Source organism: Schistocerca americana, chromosome 11, assembly GCF_021461395.2.
Source record: "Schistocerca americana isolate TAMUIC-IGC-003095 chromosome 11, iqSchAmer2.1, whole genome shotgun sequence".
Taxonomy (NCBI): Eukaryota; Metazoa; Arthropoda; class Insecta; order Orthoptera; family Acrididae; genus Schistocerca; species Schistocerca americana.
The window spans coordinates 55688800-55705248 of NC_060129.1; the positions used below are offsets into that span (position 1 = coordinate 55688800).

Consider the following 16449-nt stretch of genomic DNA (forward strand, 5'->3'; position numbering starts at 1 on the left):
GTGTGTGGGGCCGGTCACTTCTGCCCCATGTGTTTCGAAAGTTTGTTCTTCAAGTAGAACACATGTTATTTAACATGAAAAACGGGTAAGCAATATGAGCAGATAGTATGTCAATGCCATGCGCATATATGGTCAACACTATTGAGCAATATCTTAGGACAAATTCTGCAGCAGTTTTATATAACACACACACACACACACACACACACACACACACACACACACACACACACAGATCTCTGTTACGGACAGAGGCAAGGTGAAATCTGACAATATTACCTCTTCAAAGCAAGCTTCCTAAACAGTCAGTTCGTGATTTTACGTCTCCGTCGCATTGTGCCAATGAAGTTGTTTGACGAAAATGGTCGTGGTGAAAGGGTATCGTCATCATTGTCACCACCATCCACTCATAAAGAATAGTCTAACGTCAATCAACTATTCTTCTCTCCATTTAACGGGTCTTCTCTATGACTGCCGCAACTAAATCGCAAGGTACAAATAGTAGCACAAAGAAACGCTCATTGAGTTTCTTTTGCCTCGTGTAAGAGTTAGTCGAATAGGCACATATAACGACGCTTACCGGTCACAACTGTCGCGAGCTTTGACGTTTAAACGTGGCAATTTGACCGTCACTGTATACTGCTCCTGGAGGTGCCACACTATAGCTTGTCGGTTGACCGGCACTATAAACGCGAACCTCTTACTCACCGTACCGTACAGTAGTTCGAGCTCCGACAGTGGGCGAACGCAGCGGAGCGTGCCAGAAACAAGTGGTACACGAGCGTTGAAAAGCTATGTCTTCAGAAGGTTTTAACTGCGTACAGTCATAATCGTGGCGCAAATCTCCGCGCGACATAGACAGCTGGGGCTCACACCTTGCAGGTGTGCGTTTTGTATATCAGACCAGGTTGATGATCTTCTCTTGTTAGATGCAATCGGTTGTGATTAGATAACTGTTTCTTTTCTTCAGTGTGATTATTATTTAGTTCTTATGTTTTTATTTCTGTGCACTTTAATTAGGACAGAATTTTCAAATGTGGTGCAACTCCATCACCATGTGTTGATTAACTTCGACGAGAGTTTTTATAGAAAACCTAAATGAGCACATTACGCTTTATTTAACAATAACGAACTTCCAAATAATATACTCACCAGGTTTATCCCTCCACTCAAACTGAACATGACGCCACCACTCACAATTCACTCTGCTGGCCATGGCTTTTGTGATGCGTCGAACAGCATACGCTGACTGGGACAGGATATGATGCCTCAGATCATTTGTTTGCAGCGTTGTCACGTTCCATTCCATGTTGTTCAACCTTTCAAAATAAAATGGAGTCAGCTTATGTGACAGATGATATTATGAAACTTGACTGTATTTTGTAGAATAGAATAGTGAAAACTAAACTCAACTTGCACTTCTGCCGCTTTCAGGTTTCCCATTGATAGAGGTCGCCAGCCCATTAGAGACGAATCAAGGTGTCAGGAATTATGGCGTACATTACGGCTGGTATGCGAGTCTGCTAACATATTCTGGCGAACTGATCATTTCTGATGAAATGCAAGAATTCGCATACAAACATGCAGCCAGAACTCTGATTGGACAAGCACGGCAGACCGCCTTCAAAGGCGTGGAGTGGGCGCTCCCCCACAACATGGCTCACCGTCTGCTCCTTGGCGCCATAATCACGAGCAGCACTTCCACTGTAATACCACGTTTTCAAGACGTTGCCATGTCTCTCTTGTGCCGTTTGGATGAGGTTGAATTTTGATCTTTCGTGACAAGAAAGGCCATACTGCGCTACCTTACTCAGTTGGACTAAATACTTATTGCACTCTGTCTTAGGAACTAGTACCTTGGCATCCTTGGGGACAAAATTTGACAGAACATACAACCCCTACGTGGGAGCTGTTGTAGCAATGTCATAAATAGTCAACATGGCTCCTTACGTCTTAACTGTATGAGTGCCATTCTCCCATGCTTTAGCACAATATGCGACAGCTCAATAACCAAGAGAAATTGCAGCGTTGTTTTGTTTGTCTACATTTGCTCCCCAGTTTTTTGCAGGAATGTAGTGCAGTTGATTTAGAATAGAACCAAACGACTTTCACAGGTCCGCGCAGTGCTGCATAAATGACAGTGACAGGAAGAGGGAGACACCAAGGTAATTAAGGAAGTAGCTGCAGGAAATTTTGGTCCTATCCAGGGGCACATATGACTTCCTGTGTGCCTCTGTATCATGGAGGCAGAACTCTGTGGGCTCAGTTCCGCTTGTGTTTTGGTGGAGTCTCTATCTGTAAAAGTACTCCCTCTGTTTGGTGTCAACTCGGAGGCTCGTCGACACAGTCAGTAAGTAGCCAGTTCCACTCGATGAATTTGGTCACTAGGCGACCACTACGAACAACAATAACAAACTACCTGGGACCTTGGAGTGCGAAGAAATTGCCTAAGGGGACACGTGAAACGGAACCTGGATCAGTGGAGTGGGCTTGTGTTCACCTGCGAGTACAGGTTTCGAATGTCGACTGGGGATCGTCGTACAAGGCTGTGTAGGCGACCAGGCACCGGTGCAGGTCTCTATCCATGGGTTCGGCTGTGGGGCGGGACTGTCGTATTTTGGGCTGCTATTATGGTAATATCAACAGTAGCAGAAAACAGTATAGCGGGAGTAGGAGCAGAGAGTGTGTTACACTGAAGTTCAGTGATACAGTTACGCTTATCACAATCGACAAAAAACCGACAACGGTAGTTCAGATAGTACATGCCGACGTCGGAAGCTTAAGATGAAGAGACAGAAAAAGTATATGAAGGTATTGAAAGGGTAATACAGGACGTAACGGGAGATGAAACTCCATTACTCGTGGGAGACTGGAATGCAGTTGTAGGGGAAAACGTGGAAGAAATGGTTACTGGAGAATATGGGGTTGGGATAGGGAATGAGAGAGAAGAAAGACTAACTCAGGCCTGATATAAATTTCGGCTAGTAATAGCGAATACTCTTAATCGCAAGAGGAGGATGTATAATTGGAAAAGGCTGGGTGATATGGGGAACTACAGTTAGATTACATCATGGTCCGACAGAGCTTCCGAAAGGATATAGTGGATTTAAGGCATACGCAGGAGCAGGTATAGACTCATATCACAATGTAGTAATGATAAACAGTACGCTGCAGTTTAAGAGATAACTCAGAAAGAATCTATACGCAAATGTGTCAGTTACAGAAGTACTAAGGAATGACGAAATAATCTTGAAGATCTGCAAGGCTATGGATACAGCAACAAGGAATATCCCAGTAGGCAGTCCACTTGAAGAGGAATGGATCTCTCTGAAAATGACAATAACAAAAGTTGGAAAGTAAACCATAGGTACAAAGAAAGCAACTGCGAAGAAACCATTTCAATTAAAATATTATTACCCATGATGAAAGAGGGAAGTTCAAAAATGTTCAGGGAAATTCAGGAATACAACAACTTTAACAGAAAGAAGGATGAGAGAAATTAGACTAGTTGCTGACCTCAGTGCTGAATACAGAAACCAGCGCCAAGTGTTCCCCAGCAGAAGCTCTTAAGCAGCCGTCTGATGACATCACAGCCCGACTGTGGCAGGGATCCGAACAAACAGTTCAGCTTGTAGAGTTTATAGAAGTTTCAAACTGCTGCCTGAGCCTTTATAGCCTCTGAAGATGTCTCCAGCATTTGGAGACGAAACGTTAGAGACCTTTCCATTTTTTTTTTTTGAGTCATCTGTCTTCTGATTCTTTTGATGTGGTCCACCACGAATTCCTCTCCTATGCCAACCTCTTCATCTCAGTGCAGCACTAGCGACCTACGTCCTCAATTATTTGCTGGATGTATTCTCCAATTTCGTTAAGCAGGCTGTTCGATAATTGTCGCACTTGTCAGCTCTTGCAGTCTTAGAAATTGTGTGGATGATATATTTCCGAAAACTAGATGATATGTCGGCGGACTCATACATTTTACACACCAAAGTGAATAGTCGCTTTGTCGCCAGTTCCCCCCAATGATTTTAGACATCCTGATGGAAAATTATCTATCCCTTCTGCCTTATTTGGTATTAAGTCCTCCAAAGCTCTTTTAAATTCTGATTCTATTACTGGACTCCTGTCTCTTCTAAATCGACTCTTCTTTCTTCTTCTATCACATCAGACAAATCTTCCCTCCTCATGGAGGCCTTCAATGTATGCTTTCCATATATCCACTTCCTCCTCCTTTTTTGACGGTGAAATTCCCACCGCACTCTTCATGTTACCACCCTTTGCTAACAATTTCACTCAAGGTTGCTTTAACATGCGCTCACTCAGTCCTTCCAACTATCATATCTTTTTCGATTTCTTCACATTTTTCAGGCAGCCATTTCGTCTTAGCTTTCCTACCCATCCTGTCTATTTCATCCCTCAGGACTTGCATTTCTGCCTGGATAGTCATGGTATACCAACCTTACTGTCGTCCGCCATATGGTCTGACAACCTCGAGTGATGGTGTGGGGTGTCATTTTTTTTTCACAGCACGACTTCTTTGGTTTTAATCTGTGATACCCTTACAGCACAGCAGTTCGTCTATGCTGTTCTACACCCCGTTTTGCTGCCTTCAAGGTAAGCCATTCTTGGCTAACTTTTTTGCAAAATAATGCCCTCTCGCATATGGGGAGAGTTTTTACTATTTGTTTTTAGACTTGCCAAACCCTACCTCGGCCAGCAAGGTTGCCAGACTTCTTCGCAATTGAGAATAATTGGAGCGATATAGACAGGGACGTCCTACAAGGTCGGGATTTTGACGATCTACCGCAGCATTTGGACAAAATATGGCATGATGTTCCTCAGGGAGGCATCCAACAACTCTGTCAATCAATGTCAAGATGAAAAATTGCTTACATAAGGACGCATTATTGACTTACTTAACTTGTTAAGCTTCCCTCTTGAATAAGTCATCCACTTGTTTGTCTGCTCATGTACAGCACAACTACTACTTGCTGTATCTTTCGAATATTTCCTTCACGGAGTGTTCCTTTTTTTGTCTAAGAGTGTAAATTCCATATGTGACATCGTTTTATTAAGAGCAACTATAGTAAGCAATAATAGAATATGTAAATGGGCTAATATCTGATGGACATGAGGGTTCTATTTTTTTATAATGAACTGAACGTTTTATACGTCTTTTTTTGCTACAGAGGTCTGTGGAAGACTGTCCTGGTATTTGGCAGTCACGCTTGTCGAACAGTCCATAGCGCTAACAACTGGTCTTAATGGAATGACGGGTTTGTGAATTTTTGGTATACCACACAATCTTGATGGGACCAGTTCTGATTTAGTAAGACACTTCTAGTTGGTGAGAAAAATCAAAGAGGCTTTTACTAGCTGATCCGTTACCCTAAGTACTGATCTTGGGAGATTGCTTTTAATCTCACTGTACCTTCTTGGTTGCAATACAACACAAGTTTTTCTGCAGTAGGTTCATTATTTCATGAGCATTGTAGCGTTGTCCTTATCTGCTGGAAGCTCTAGAATACATCAAAATTGAAATCTCGGATAGGTGTCTTTCCACAAGTTAGTGTTGTGTCATTGTTTATTGCCTCTGGTGGTGTCTCTGGTGGTGCCTCCACATTTAGGAGACGAAGTCTTAGGCACACAAATATGCCATGGACAGTGGCCTAATACCCATTAAGCAAAATTCACCAGTAGGTTGTATTTAAATTAGTTATCAGTAGGAATACAGGTGTTAGTGTTTGCAGGAATTACGAAAGAAACGAGGAGTGTAGAAATGGGGTGGCCAAGACATTGGCTCACGGGCCATGCCCAGGCACAAGTGCATTTGGCCCATTATATACATCTCCCCAATTAACATTTATTAAATGTTCTCTGAAGTGCTCAATAAACACTGGGTTGAGCAACCTTACAGTTTTATTTCATGGTTTCTGAACTGTACACTTTGCTGTGTTTTCTAATTTAATCAATTGTACATCATGGGCTGATAATCCATTTATCAATGGAAAAGCATGTGTTAGTTTTACACCCTCTTGCTTTACAAATACATTATCTATTAGAGCGCTACTGCCTTGAGCTATACGTGTAGGGAAATTGATAGCTGATTCTATGTTATATGCAATTAATAACACTTACACTTTTCCCGTCTGACCTGGTTAGAAAGTTTACAAGAAATCATCACAGATTAACAACTTCCTGTTATTGTCTGACAGACAGCGTAATAGGTCATCTACACATACTAACAGATCATCTACTTTATTTTTTATTCCCCTGATATTCTGATGAAGTATGTTGATACTACCCTTAGCTCATCCCTATTTACTGTACATGGAGCTTCTTTTAATTCTATTTTTTTTTTAGTGTTGCCTGTTTGGACTTTGACCTTGACATAAAAAACCTGTCTACCTGGTGCCATTAACCACAGGGGTCACCCTCGTGTGACTGAGGCTCCCCCTTACAGTGTCTGCTAATAGAGAAGCTGACTTATCTTCCCCCTTCCTATTTAGGTGCAGGCCATGCGTAGTGTGTCCTCACCTACCAGTAGTGTCAACAGGAACATCGCGTGTGTAAGGTTTTGGCGGTATATGGAACATCACGTTCCTCCACTACTTCAGATAGCAGTAATTACAGAATAAATAAGAGTGCATGTGGTTGAGATCATATATTATTTGTGACAGTATATTTTTCTATATCATGCACTACCGCTTTTGCGTCAGTCACCTAGCTCGTGACATTTATTTTTTCCTGCGCGGAAGTAAATATTCAGTCATAAGGCTGTAAAACTAACGTGCTGGTAATATCTAAATCAACTTCCACTTCCATACTCCACAAACCCCTGCGAAGTGCGAGGTAGAGGGTTTTTCCTGCAGTAGGACATACTGGACCGTCTCCCTGGCCACTTCGCTCCTGTGCGCCCTGTAATTAGTGTGACCTCGTCTTTGCCGGCCCTACGAGAGTGACAGCCAGGCGTCCGTCTTGTATTCTCAGATTCTTCGCTTCATACAGCTTCTTGGAATGTTATGAGTAGATATTCATCTTGAGGTGATTTCTCTACATGAAATCTCATTTTTTTAAATCTCGTCTTTGATTTAAGAACAAAAATTTGAAAAGATTCAACCTTGAAAAAACACGGTTTCTTCTCTTTTTACCGATACGTATTTAAGCCATATTTCATTATCACCAGTGGGTTTCCTTTATTCTTCTGCAGAGTAAAGAGTAAAATATCGCATTGGGATAGACATATTTTTGGGAATGTGTTATTTTTGCTCAGAACGTTATAACAGACATGTAAACCATAGTAGCACATGCAGTTGTTCATGTCGCTGCACGTCATCTGCAATACCGAGATACCAGCCAAACTGGAAATAGCAGACACGGACATCAGCAACAGCATGTGCCATTAACGCATAATAACTTCTTAGAACGTTTCAAATGCAAATGTACAATTCTAAAATTATACGTATCCCCGTGTAACAATATATTCTTTCCAGACTCAAATTTTCTCTCTACAGCGGAGTGTGCGCTGATGTGAAACTTCCTGGCACATTAAAACTCGAACTCGCGACCTTTGCCTTTCGCCGGCAAGTGCTCTACCAACTGAGCTACCAAAGGACGACTCGCGCCCCGTCCTCACAGCTTTAATTCCACCAGTACCTCGTCTCCTACCTTCCGAACTTCACAGAAGCTCTCCTGCGAACCTTGCAGAACTAGCACTCCTGGAAGAAAGAATATTGCTGAGACATGGCTTACCCACAGCCTGGGGGATGTTTCTAGAATGAAATTTTCACTCTACAGCCGAGTGTGCGCTGATATGAAACTTCCTGGCGGAGTAAAACTGTGTGCCGGACCGAGACTCGAACTCAGGACTTTTGCCTTTCGCGGGCAAGTGCTCTATCAACTTTTTTTCCTTTTTTTTATGAAGAGGAAAAGAAAATTTTTCGCATCCACCCACGCGCGAACCCATAACCTTCCGTATCCTATTCCCGCGCGCTAACTACTTTTTTTTATTTCTTTTAGGAAGGTCACAGGGCGTGGTACACTCCGCACTAGCAGTGGGGTCTCTTCACGGCAATGCCGGTGCGTCGAGGCCGAAACCCCTCCCACCCCTTTTTTCATGTCCCCAGTAGGGTCATAGCACTAAGTGTGCAGAAATCTTAACACAAAATTCCCATTCTCCGATGTAAGAAAGACAAAGAAACCTCTTCTCTGAGTAGAAACTGATCACTGACAAAAACTTAACAATTCTTCTTGAATCACACAAATACTTTGGAAGTCGAACACGAGTAATTCTGAAAATTTTGAAAAAACTCTTCGTGTAAAATAGAAGTAAATAACAATAAGAACACAAGTGACATTTAATTTTCTTCTGTTCGTTCTCGTTCAAGGTGTTGTAGTGGTGCCACATATTTGACCGACACCCATTCCTTCAAAAATGATCTTCAGCATTTTGCCGTAGTGCTTCTTGTGGTTGCGATACGTGCTGATTTTTGCGTATTCACACTTCATGTAAACGCGGAATTCTATCTCGTTGTCCGACCCAAGTTTGTTGATGACATAACTAACACATTTTCCCAGTAACCAGCTAATGGCGTTCGTTTTTAATTTCGGAATGTATGTCATGTCTGGTCTCAGGAGGAGCGATGGCGTTATATATTCGGTCGAGGATCGGTGAGAAAGGCGCTTTGTTGCCTGATCCAATTCCAGTTATTCACACTGCCGCCACAGGTGAATCTGTGGATGAGTGTATCCACCAGATTGCGTTTTCCACAAAGGTGTGTCTGGTTTAAACAGATCCCATACAGTCTCTCGTTGGTGCTGATGACATTGTTAACTGTTTTGTACCATGCGGAAATAGCGTCTGCAGATAGCCCGGCATAGTTGATGTTCCGCCATACAGCTTTCCAGTCACAATTAGGGGATTTCTTTTCAGTTTTGTTTCTGCCCTCATTTAACTTCCTTTCAAGTATGATGTCGCGCGCTGTGATTCATGTGTTGCTTCTGATTTCGTCACTAAGGTAACTTGCTTCGAGGAAAAAGTTCCTCACATACTGCAGACGGGCATTAATCCTTCGCACATCAATCGGTGCTTGCAGACTATGGGGTTTCACAACCTCAAAGAGCTTTGCGGTTATACATTGTGGAAGTTCTCTGAGTATAAGGAAAGCCCGTTTGAGGAACAGAGCAGATACTCTATTTCGAATGTCCACCAAACCGAGGCCCCCGTTTCTGACATCCAGTATAACGGTAGTCGCACCAACCCTGAATATGTCTCCTCGCCATAAATAATTGGTAACAGTGGACATGATCCCTTTCGCTACTAGTTTGGGGATTGGAAATACCTGTGCAATGAAATACGCTTTAGACAAAACGCAGGAGTTAATGAATCTGACATTTTGCACCTGGTCCACAGTTCGATGGATGTTCTCCATTGCAGCACTGCCTCATGCACTTCATCTTTAGTAATAGGTGACAGGATGTCAGCGTTTTCTGTTCCCGACAACTGTGGACCTAAAATAGTGAGAAAGTCCTCGAGAGCTGCATCGTCCACTGTGGTAGGGGCATATAAGTTGTCATAGTACCTGTGGACTTGGTCCAGTATTTCTTTCTGGCATGTGAGCCTTGTACCAGTGTGCGTCTGGACTTCAGCAATAAAAGCTTGACGTCTGTTTTTAGCATGCCGCACCAAGTGATACAGAGAAGCAGTTTCATCAGCTACTACTGATGTGGCTTTCGATTTAATTTTTAGTCCCTCCATCTGCTGCTGTTTAATGCTTAATAACTTGGCTTTTATTTTTTGATATCATTCACAAGAATTACGTCATCATGTGCCTCTTGATATAAGTCTCTTAAAACTTTATAATAAAACTCCATTGTATTCCTCAACTCCCTGCGCCTCGCTACACTATACTGCATGACAACTTTCAGCAGCCTTGGTTTAGCCCTCCTAGTCCACCAGTCAGTGACTGTTGGGTGCTGGTCTGCTGTGGTGCGGAGGCCCATAGTCCACGCTACTCTTATTTCCTGTTCCAGTTCTTCGTCAGTTAAAACAGATATATTCAAATTCCTACTCTTATTTCCTGTTCCAGTTCTTCGTCAGTTAAGACAGATATATTCATTGCCCTCTGAATCGACGGGTTGACTGTACACTTAAATTAAAGCAAGTTAAAAGTGTACTGTGATCGCTAAAATACACGGGAACTGTTTCAACGTTTAATAAAAAAATTTCCATATTTGGTGGCACGTAAATTCTATCTAGTCTGCTGCGGCAGTGGCTGGTTATATATGTGAACTCGACTGATGTCGGGTGCTGAAGTTCCTATACATCTTTGAGTTGTAGATCACTTACTAACTTTTTTAACCGTGGCGAGTAGTTGAAATTGGGTTGTTGATCTTTCTGGTTTAAAACACAGTTAATATGTCGACCTAATATAAGAGAACCCTGATTTTTCCTCAATAAATAAATTAGTTCATCTTGAAAAAACATCGCACCATCCAATTTATGGGAATTTCCTGATGGGGCGTAAAGGTTAAGCAAGGTCATATCGAAAATTTTTACGCCTACGGTTCTTCCTGATACTAGTCGTTCGATTTCAGCCACTGGAGTGCCTTACCTTATAAGAATGGCTGTACCGATATGGCTTCCGTAGAAACATTAACAATTTCAAAAAAGCCTGGGATCCGAAATGCCGTCATCGCAACTTCTTCTAGCAACGCGATATCTGTCCCAGACTGGTAGAAGAATTCTTCTGATTCTGCCAATTTCACGGGTGACTGTATTTTATTAATGTTAATAGTAGTAGTGCTATAAACTTGCATCACAGACATACCAGAAGAAGCTATTTGGTAGGTATGATTATAGCAGCAACGAGCTTCTCTACAAGTCACGATCTTTACAAGCTGTATGCCCATTACATGCACTAACTTCATAGAAAAATTTTTACTGCTTTTAAACAAAGTGCTCGAAAAGAAAATTATCCTGAAATCCTGACAATGCATTGCTATAAGTCACTGTGGTCCTTCTCTTTCTCCTCATCAGTGTTGGCCCTGATGACTTCATATTTAATATTCTTTTTCTTGACGTCTTTCTTCTCTGGTGTGGCTTTCGCTTGATGACGCGTGACAGCAAGACCTGGTTTCGGTCGCAGCCTCCGACGGTGGCCGTCTTGCGCAACGGCGGTGGATTGTGAGTCGTCAATATTTGGCTCCGGGGGCCGGCCGAAGTGGCCGTGCGGTTAAAGGCGCTGCAGTCTGGAACCGCAAGACCGCTACGGTCGCAGGTTCGAATCCTGCCTCGGGCATGGATGTTTGTGATGTCCTTAAGTTAGTTAGGTTTAAGTAGTTCTAATTTCTAGGGGACTAATGACCTCAGCAGTTGAGTCCCATAGTGCTCAGAGCCATTTTTTTTTTTTTTTGGCTCCGGGGTGTTGTCGGTTGCCTTGTCTTGCTGGCGAGGCGGTGATGCTTGTTTATTTCCTCCTTCGGCGCGGTGTTGCGCTTCGGAGCCAGCAGGTTGTTTACTTGGTACTTCCTCGTACTGTTCGCACTGTATGGGCTGTGCACTCGATGCGGTTATTGCAGCTGTGACCTCAGGCTCAGGGTCACATTTCTGTGAAAGGTCACTACGAGCTGCGTCACTATCTGTTCGTGGCGGTATAATTCCCTGTGCGGAAGTGGGAGCCACATCGACCTGCATTTCATCTCCTTTTACCACTTCCAACAGGACTTGGCTTCGACTTCCTGGCAACGGGTGTTTCACAGGAAGAGTCCTCATCAACATTTTTTTCAGTGTCCTCTAGAGGACGCTTTTTAGTGGGAGTCTCGCTGTCACGGGACGGAATTTCAGCAGTTAATGCAGGTTTTAAAGACGGAAAGTCATTACCATTAAGTGCAACATTTTCAGAGGTAGTAACCGGATCCACGACAGCCGCCGCCTCTGTTGTATTACTGGCCGGCAACAAATCGTTGAGTGTTAATTTCCGGCGTTGCGTAAGGTTATTTGTTAGCACAAAAACACGGCGAGGGCAGTCCTGACGGAGGTGACCAGATTCGTTACATACATGACATGTAGGGGTTTGCCCTGAGTAAATAACATGCGCCTTGTGCCCGTCAACAACGATGTGGGAGGGAATGTTGGCCTTCACTTCCATCTCCAAGGAGCGAATGCCATTAAAGCACTGCAGCTTGAAATGCGAAGCCCACCTATCGTTGACTATTTGCCTGACAACCCCACACTTTGAAAGGATATCTTTAATTTTCGAGTTGTCTACTTCTATGGGAATATTCAAAACCCTAACATTTCTAATTACAGACTCGGAATTCCTGAGTTTTACAGTACTTTTAGTACCATCACGCTGTATAAATTCCGTTTCATAACCAAATTTTTCCAGAATGCGGTCAACACTCACGGAATCGTTAAACTTTACAAAAATGCAGTATTCATCAGAGTCTAGCTGCATGGTATGAACAGATTCAGGATGAAGCCCAAATACTTCGGTAATCCAGTCGTGTATTTCAAGTGGAGAGGGCTGTACTGGACGGGTGTACTTGTCGAAGGTGAAAATCACGGTGTTTTTTCTCACGGAGTTTGCCATGGTGTTCTGTTCGGAAAACGCCGAAATCCCAATAGGACTACGTAGAAAGACGACATAAACGAAGACCAATAGCTCAATTTATAACATTTAATTCACGTGCAAAAAGCCAATAAACAGTCACGAAACACGAAAACACTGGCGTAAACACTGAACGTTCACGGAGCAAACTTGAGGAGCGTGCGACCGCGGCGACAGCTAAAGCCAGACTGCTGGCCACGCGAACTCAGCTACCCAAGCGCGACTCACGCCCCGTCCTCACAGCTTTAATTCCACCAATACCTCGTCTCCTACCTTCCAGACTTCACAGAAGCTCTCCTGCGAACCTTGCAGAAAGTAGCACTCCTGGAAGAAAGGATATTGCGGAGACATGGCTTAGCCACAGCCAGGGGGATGTTTCTAGAGCGAAATTTTCACTTTACTCCGGAGCGTGCGCTGATATGAAACTTCCTGGCAGATTAAAACTGTGTGCCGGACCGAGAGTCGAACTCGGGACCTTCGCCTTTCGCGGGCAAGCGCTCTACAAACTGAGCTACCCAAACACGACTCAACGAGGTACTGTCGGATTGAAAGCAGTGAGGACGGGGCGTGAGTCGTGCTTGGGTGGCTGAGATGGTAGAGCGCTTGCCCGCAAAAGGCGGAAGTCCCGAGTTCGAGTCTCGGTCCGGCACACAATTTTAATCTGCCAGGAAGTCTCCGCAATATCCTTTCTTCTAGGAGTGCTAGTTCTGCAAGGTTCGCAGGAGAGCTTCTGTGAAGTTTGGAAGGTGGGAGACGAGGTACTTGCGGAATTAAAGCTGTGAGGACGGGGCGTGAGTCGTGCTTGGGTAGCTGAGTTTATAGAGCGCTTGCCCGCGAAAGACGATGAGCCCGAGTTCGAGTCTCGGTCCGTCACACATTTTTAATCTGCCAAGAAGTTTGAATATATTCTTTGTTCGACAGAAAAATGAAGGGAACCTCTCATGACGGTAAAGCTTCGCCGAAACATGTATGGGTGAAAAAGAAGAAACTGTGTTTTGTTGAATGCAGGACGTTTTCAAATAACTTTTATTTACAGGTAGGCTTTAAGGGAATAATTGCGAATGCCAGTACAGGTTTCTGTGTTTCGTACGTGTTTTTGTAAACCGACTGATTCCAAATATTACTCACTGGTATGGCAGGTGAAGGATAACTATTATCTGCTTATTTTTTAATTGCGCAGTTTTACGTTTACAAACAAGTAAAGGAAGTTTTCTGTCTTCACTGCAGTTTAACTCTCGATTGAGCGCGACTATGCATAAAACGCGCCAACCGCAAATGGCATGGTCTTGTCGAATTCTCTGCATAATAAATAAAAAAATTGCATTGATGTTATAAAATCGCCAGCCGTACCTATACCTTCATTATAGCTTCAGCTAGCTCAGTGGTAAGTTGTGTTGTCACACTTCCAAGTCAGCAGTAGAAACGTAAAATAAGCAACGCGTGTGCCGTCTTAGAATACAAGGTACACAACGCGCCCAGTCGTGTAAGTGGCGTTCCTTTCTCTCTCATCTCGTTACCTTTTGTCCACAAGCGGGCCCAGCCACCCTGTACAGGCCACAACAAAGCTGGCCGACAACGAGGAGGCTGCGTGGCCACTCGACGAGGATCCAAGGTTCGACACCGAATCAGGCAAGGAAATTGGCGATGACGCTGAGGAAGAAGAGGAACAGTTTGCCACACGACGTGACCGAGGTTCGGATCCCGAACGGGAACACAATTCAGACGATGGCCGCGAACAGTCGCTCTCCGCTGTTTATATTTTTATTAGGAAAGAGAAAAATGAAAATGGAATCAATTATGCGCTAATGTAGTCATAAAAACAAGAAGAAAGAATATTGTAAATATATTTCCTGGGTCATAAAGCCTATCCAGAAAGGTCATAAGTGAAATGGACAGTACTTAGCCTAGAAACGATTGACAAAATATTAAGTACACACTCTTCTGTACTCAGTCTAAGAAAGAAAGTGTACAGTATTCAAGAGAAAGGGATGCTAAAAACACTACAGAAGAAGAAATAATGGCATTACTGGGATTGCTTTACCTCTTTGGGATTACGCAAGCCAGCCACACTAATGTTGTCGAACTGTGGAAAGCAGATGGCAGAAATATGGAGATTACGGGAGATGTGATGAGATATAGAAGACTGCTGTTCCTTTTACGTTGCATCCGTTTTGACGACAAAAGCTCAAGACAAGAAGGGAGAGCAACTGATAAACTTGTTGCAATAAGGCAGTTATTACAATGTGACAAATGGAGGGGTCTACATAGTCGATCAAATGGGAAGAGCGTATTCCATAGCATGGGTCACAAGAAGATGGCCACTGGTCTTATCCTATTCTGTAATGGATATAGCTAGAATAAGAGCTCAAATCATTTTCGACGCAAATGAGGTAAATCCACAAAAGGAGCATTTTCCTTGAAAGACTTAGCATTTTCCCTTGCGAGGCTTCAGCTAGTCAAAACAGATAAGGTTGCTTCACTTCCTGTCGACGTAGCAACTTTCCTAGAGAAATTCAAAGATCCGTGGGTTGAAACAATTGGGTAGCCTGCCACCAAGAAAAGAGGACGGTGTGCGACATGTGGACGAGAGAAAAAGGAAAAGCTCCTCTACTACCTTAAGTTGCAGCTCAGACCGCAGCTTTCTTTAGTAAAAGGCATGGGAGAACAGCGTTTACATGTGAAAAGTTTCAAGTAGCCCTCGAAAATGCGTAAGGCAGTTAACAATGCATATAGAAAGAATTTGTGATAAATGACACTGTCCAGCTCGAAGGTTAAGATCTTATCCAGATGTGATTAGGTACATGCGGTGCTTTTGCTTTGAGATAGTACGTTTGGACGTGCTGATAGCCCGTAAAGGAATATTTTAGTGAAATGGTTTAAAGAATTTACTTCAAAGGCCCGATGAAATCTTTACAAGTTTTCTCCCAGAGCAACTTACGCTGTGCCTACGTGACAGAAGTTGCCTGCCTTCCATGACTGTGGCAGTTCTGTCCAGTTGAAGCCGCTGACAAGAGACGCCTTGAGCCCTGTGCTGAGACTGCTAGTGGATTCACGCCATCGGTTTTACCCAGTAGCGTGTGTGGGATACAGGTCACGTGTGTGGACACTGGAGCACTCTGCAATGCAGAACACGGTTGCTTCTCTCTCTCGTGATCCAGACCTCGAGCAGAACAGACGTCTTTCTTGGGAGACGTTCCACGAACGGCCACCAACATCAGTTAATGAGAATCGCCTCCCCTTCCGTTGCCATCTTCAATTAGTAGTTTGGCCTCCTAGAATGGCCTAAACCTGGTAACTTCCGTCTCTGGGCGCGCTCCTTGCACAGTGTGCACTGAAATATATTCTCTTTATTTTAGCTATTTTCCTGTACTGTCATTCGACGGCAGCCTCGGATGCCCGCTTATAAATCCTGACTGCGCGACCTCCTGTACGTTGTCGTCGCGAGCAGAATCCAACATTTCCCCTCTTTCCCTGACCATGTTCACTTTGGTACAGACAACTACACCGTCTGTGCAGTGACTGTTAACTATGTCTGCCAGATCATTAATGTCCGACATGTGCAGCAGGAGTCCCACAGCTCCCCTGGGACGCGCCTGCCCGTGACCCTCGTCGTGCTGCCCACACATGGCCGAGCCGTCGCTCCTCGGGCCTGTACCGCCACAGTCCTGGAAGGCGGCCCTCGCGAGCTCACGTGACGAGTGTGGAGAGGGTACTGACACCATCAGGCGGTCTGAACACCCTCGTCCCGGTTCGTGTAGCAGGTGTAGTGCAATTTTATTCCTTCGAGGATCCATCTTTGACGAAAATTGGGCATCGGTTGCTTCACAGGTTGACAACT

The 16449-nt window shown here is 43.9% G+C and overlaps 1 protein-coding gene across 1 annotated transcript in view; it reads right to left on the reverse strand.

Annotated features, from left to right (window-relative positions):
* Window positions 1–16449, reverse strand: part of LOC124553233 — an 84926-nt gene that overhangs the window by 45248 nt on the left and 23229 nt on the right. Inside the window, exon 4 of the mRNA XM_047127123.1 lies at window positions 1153–1319. Within this exon, the coding sequence (XP_046983079.1) occupies window positions 1153–1319 (167 nt within the window). The remainder of the gene's footprint in view (window positions 1–1152; window positions 1320–16449) is intronic.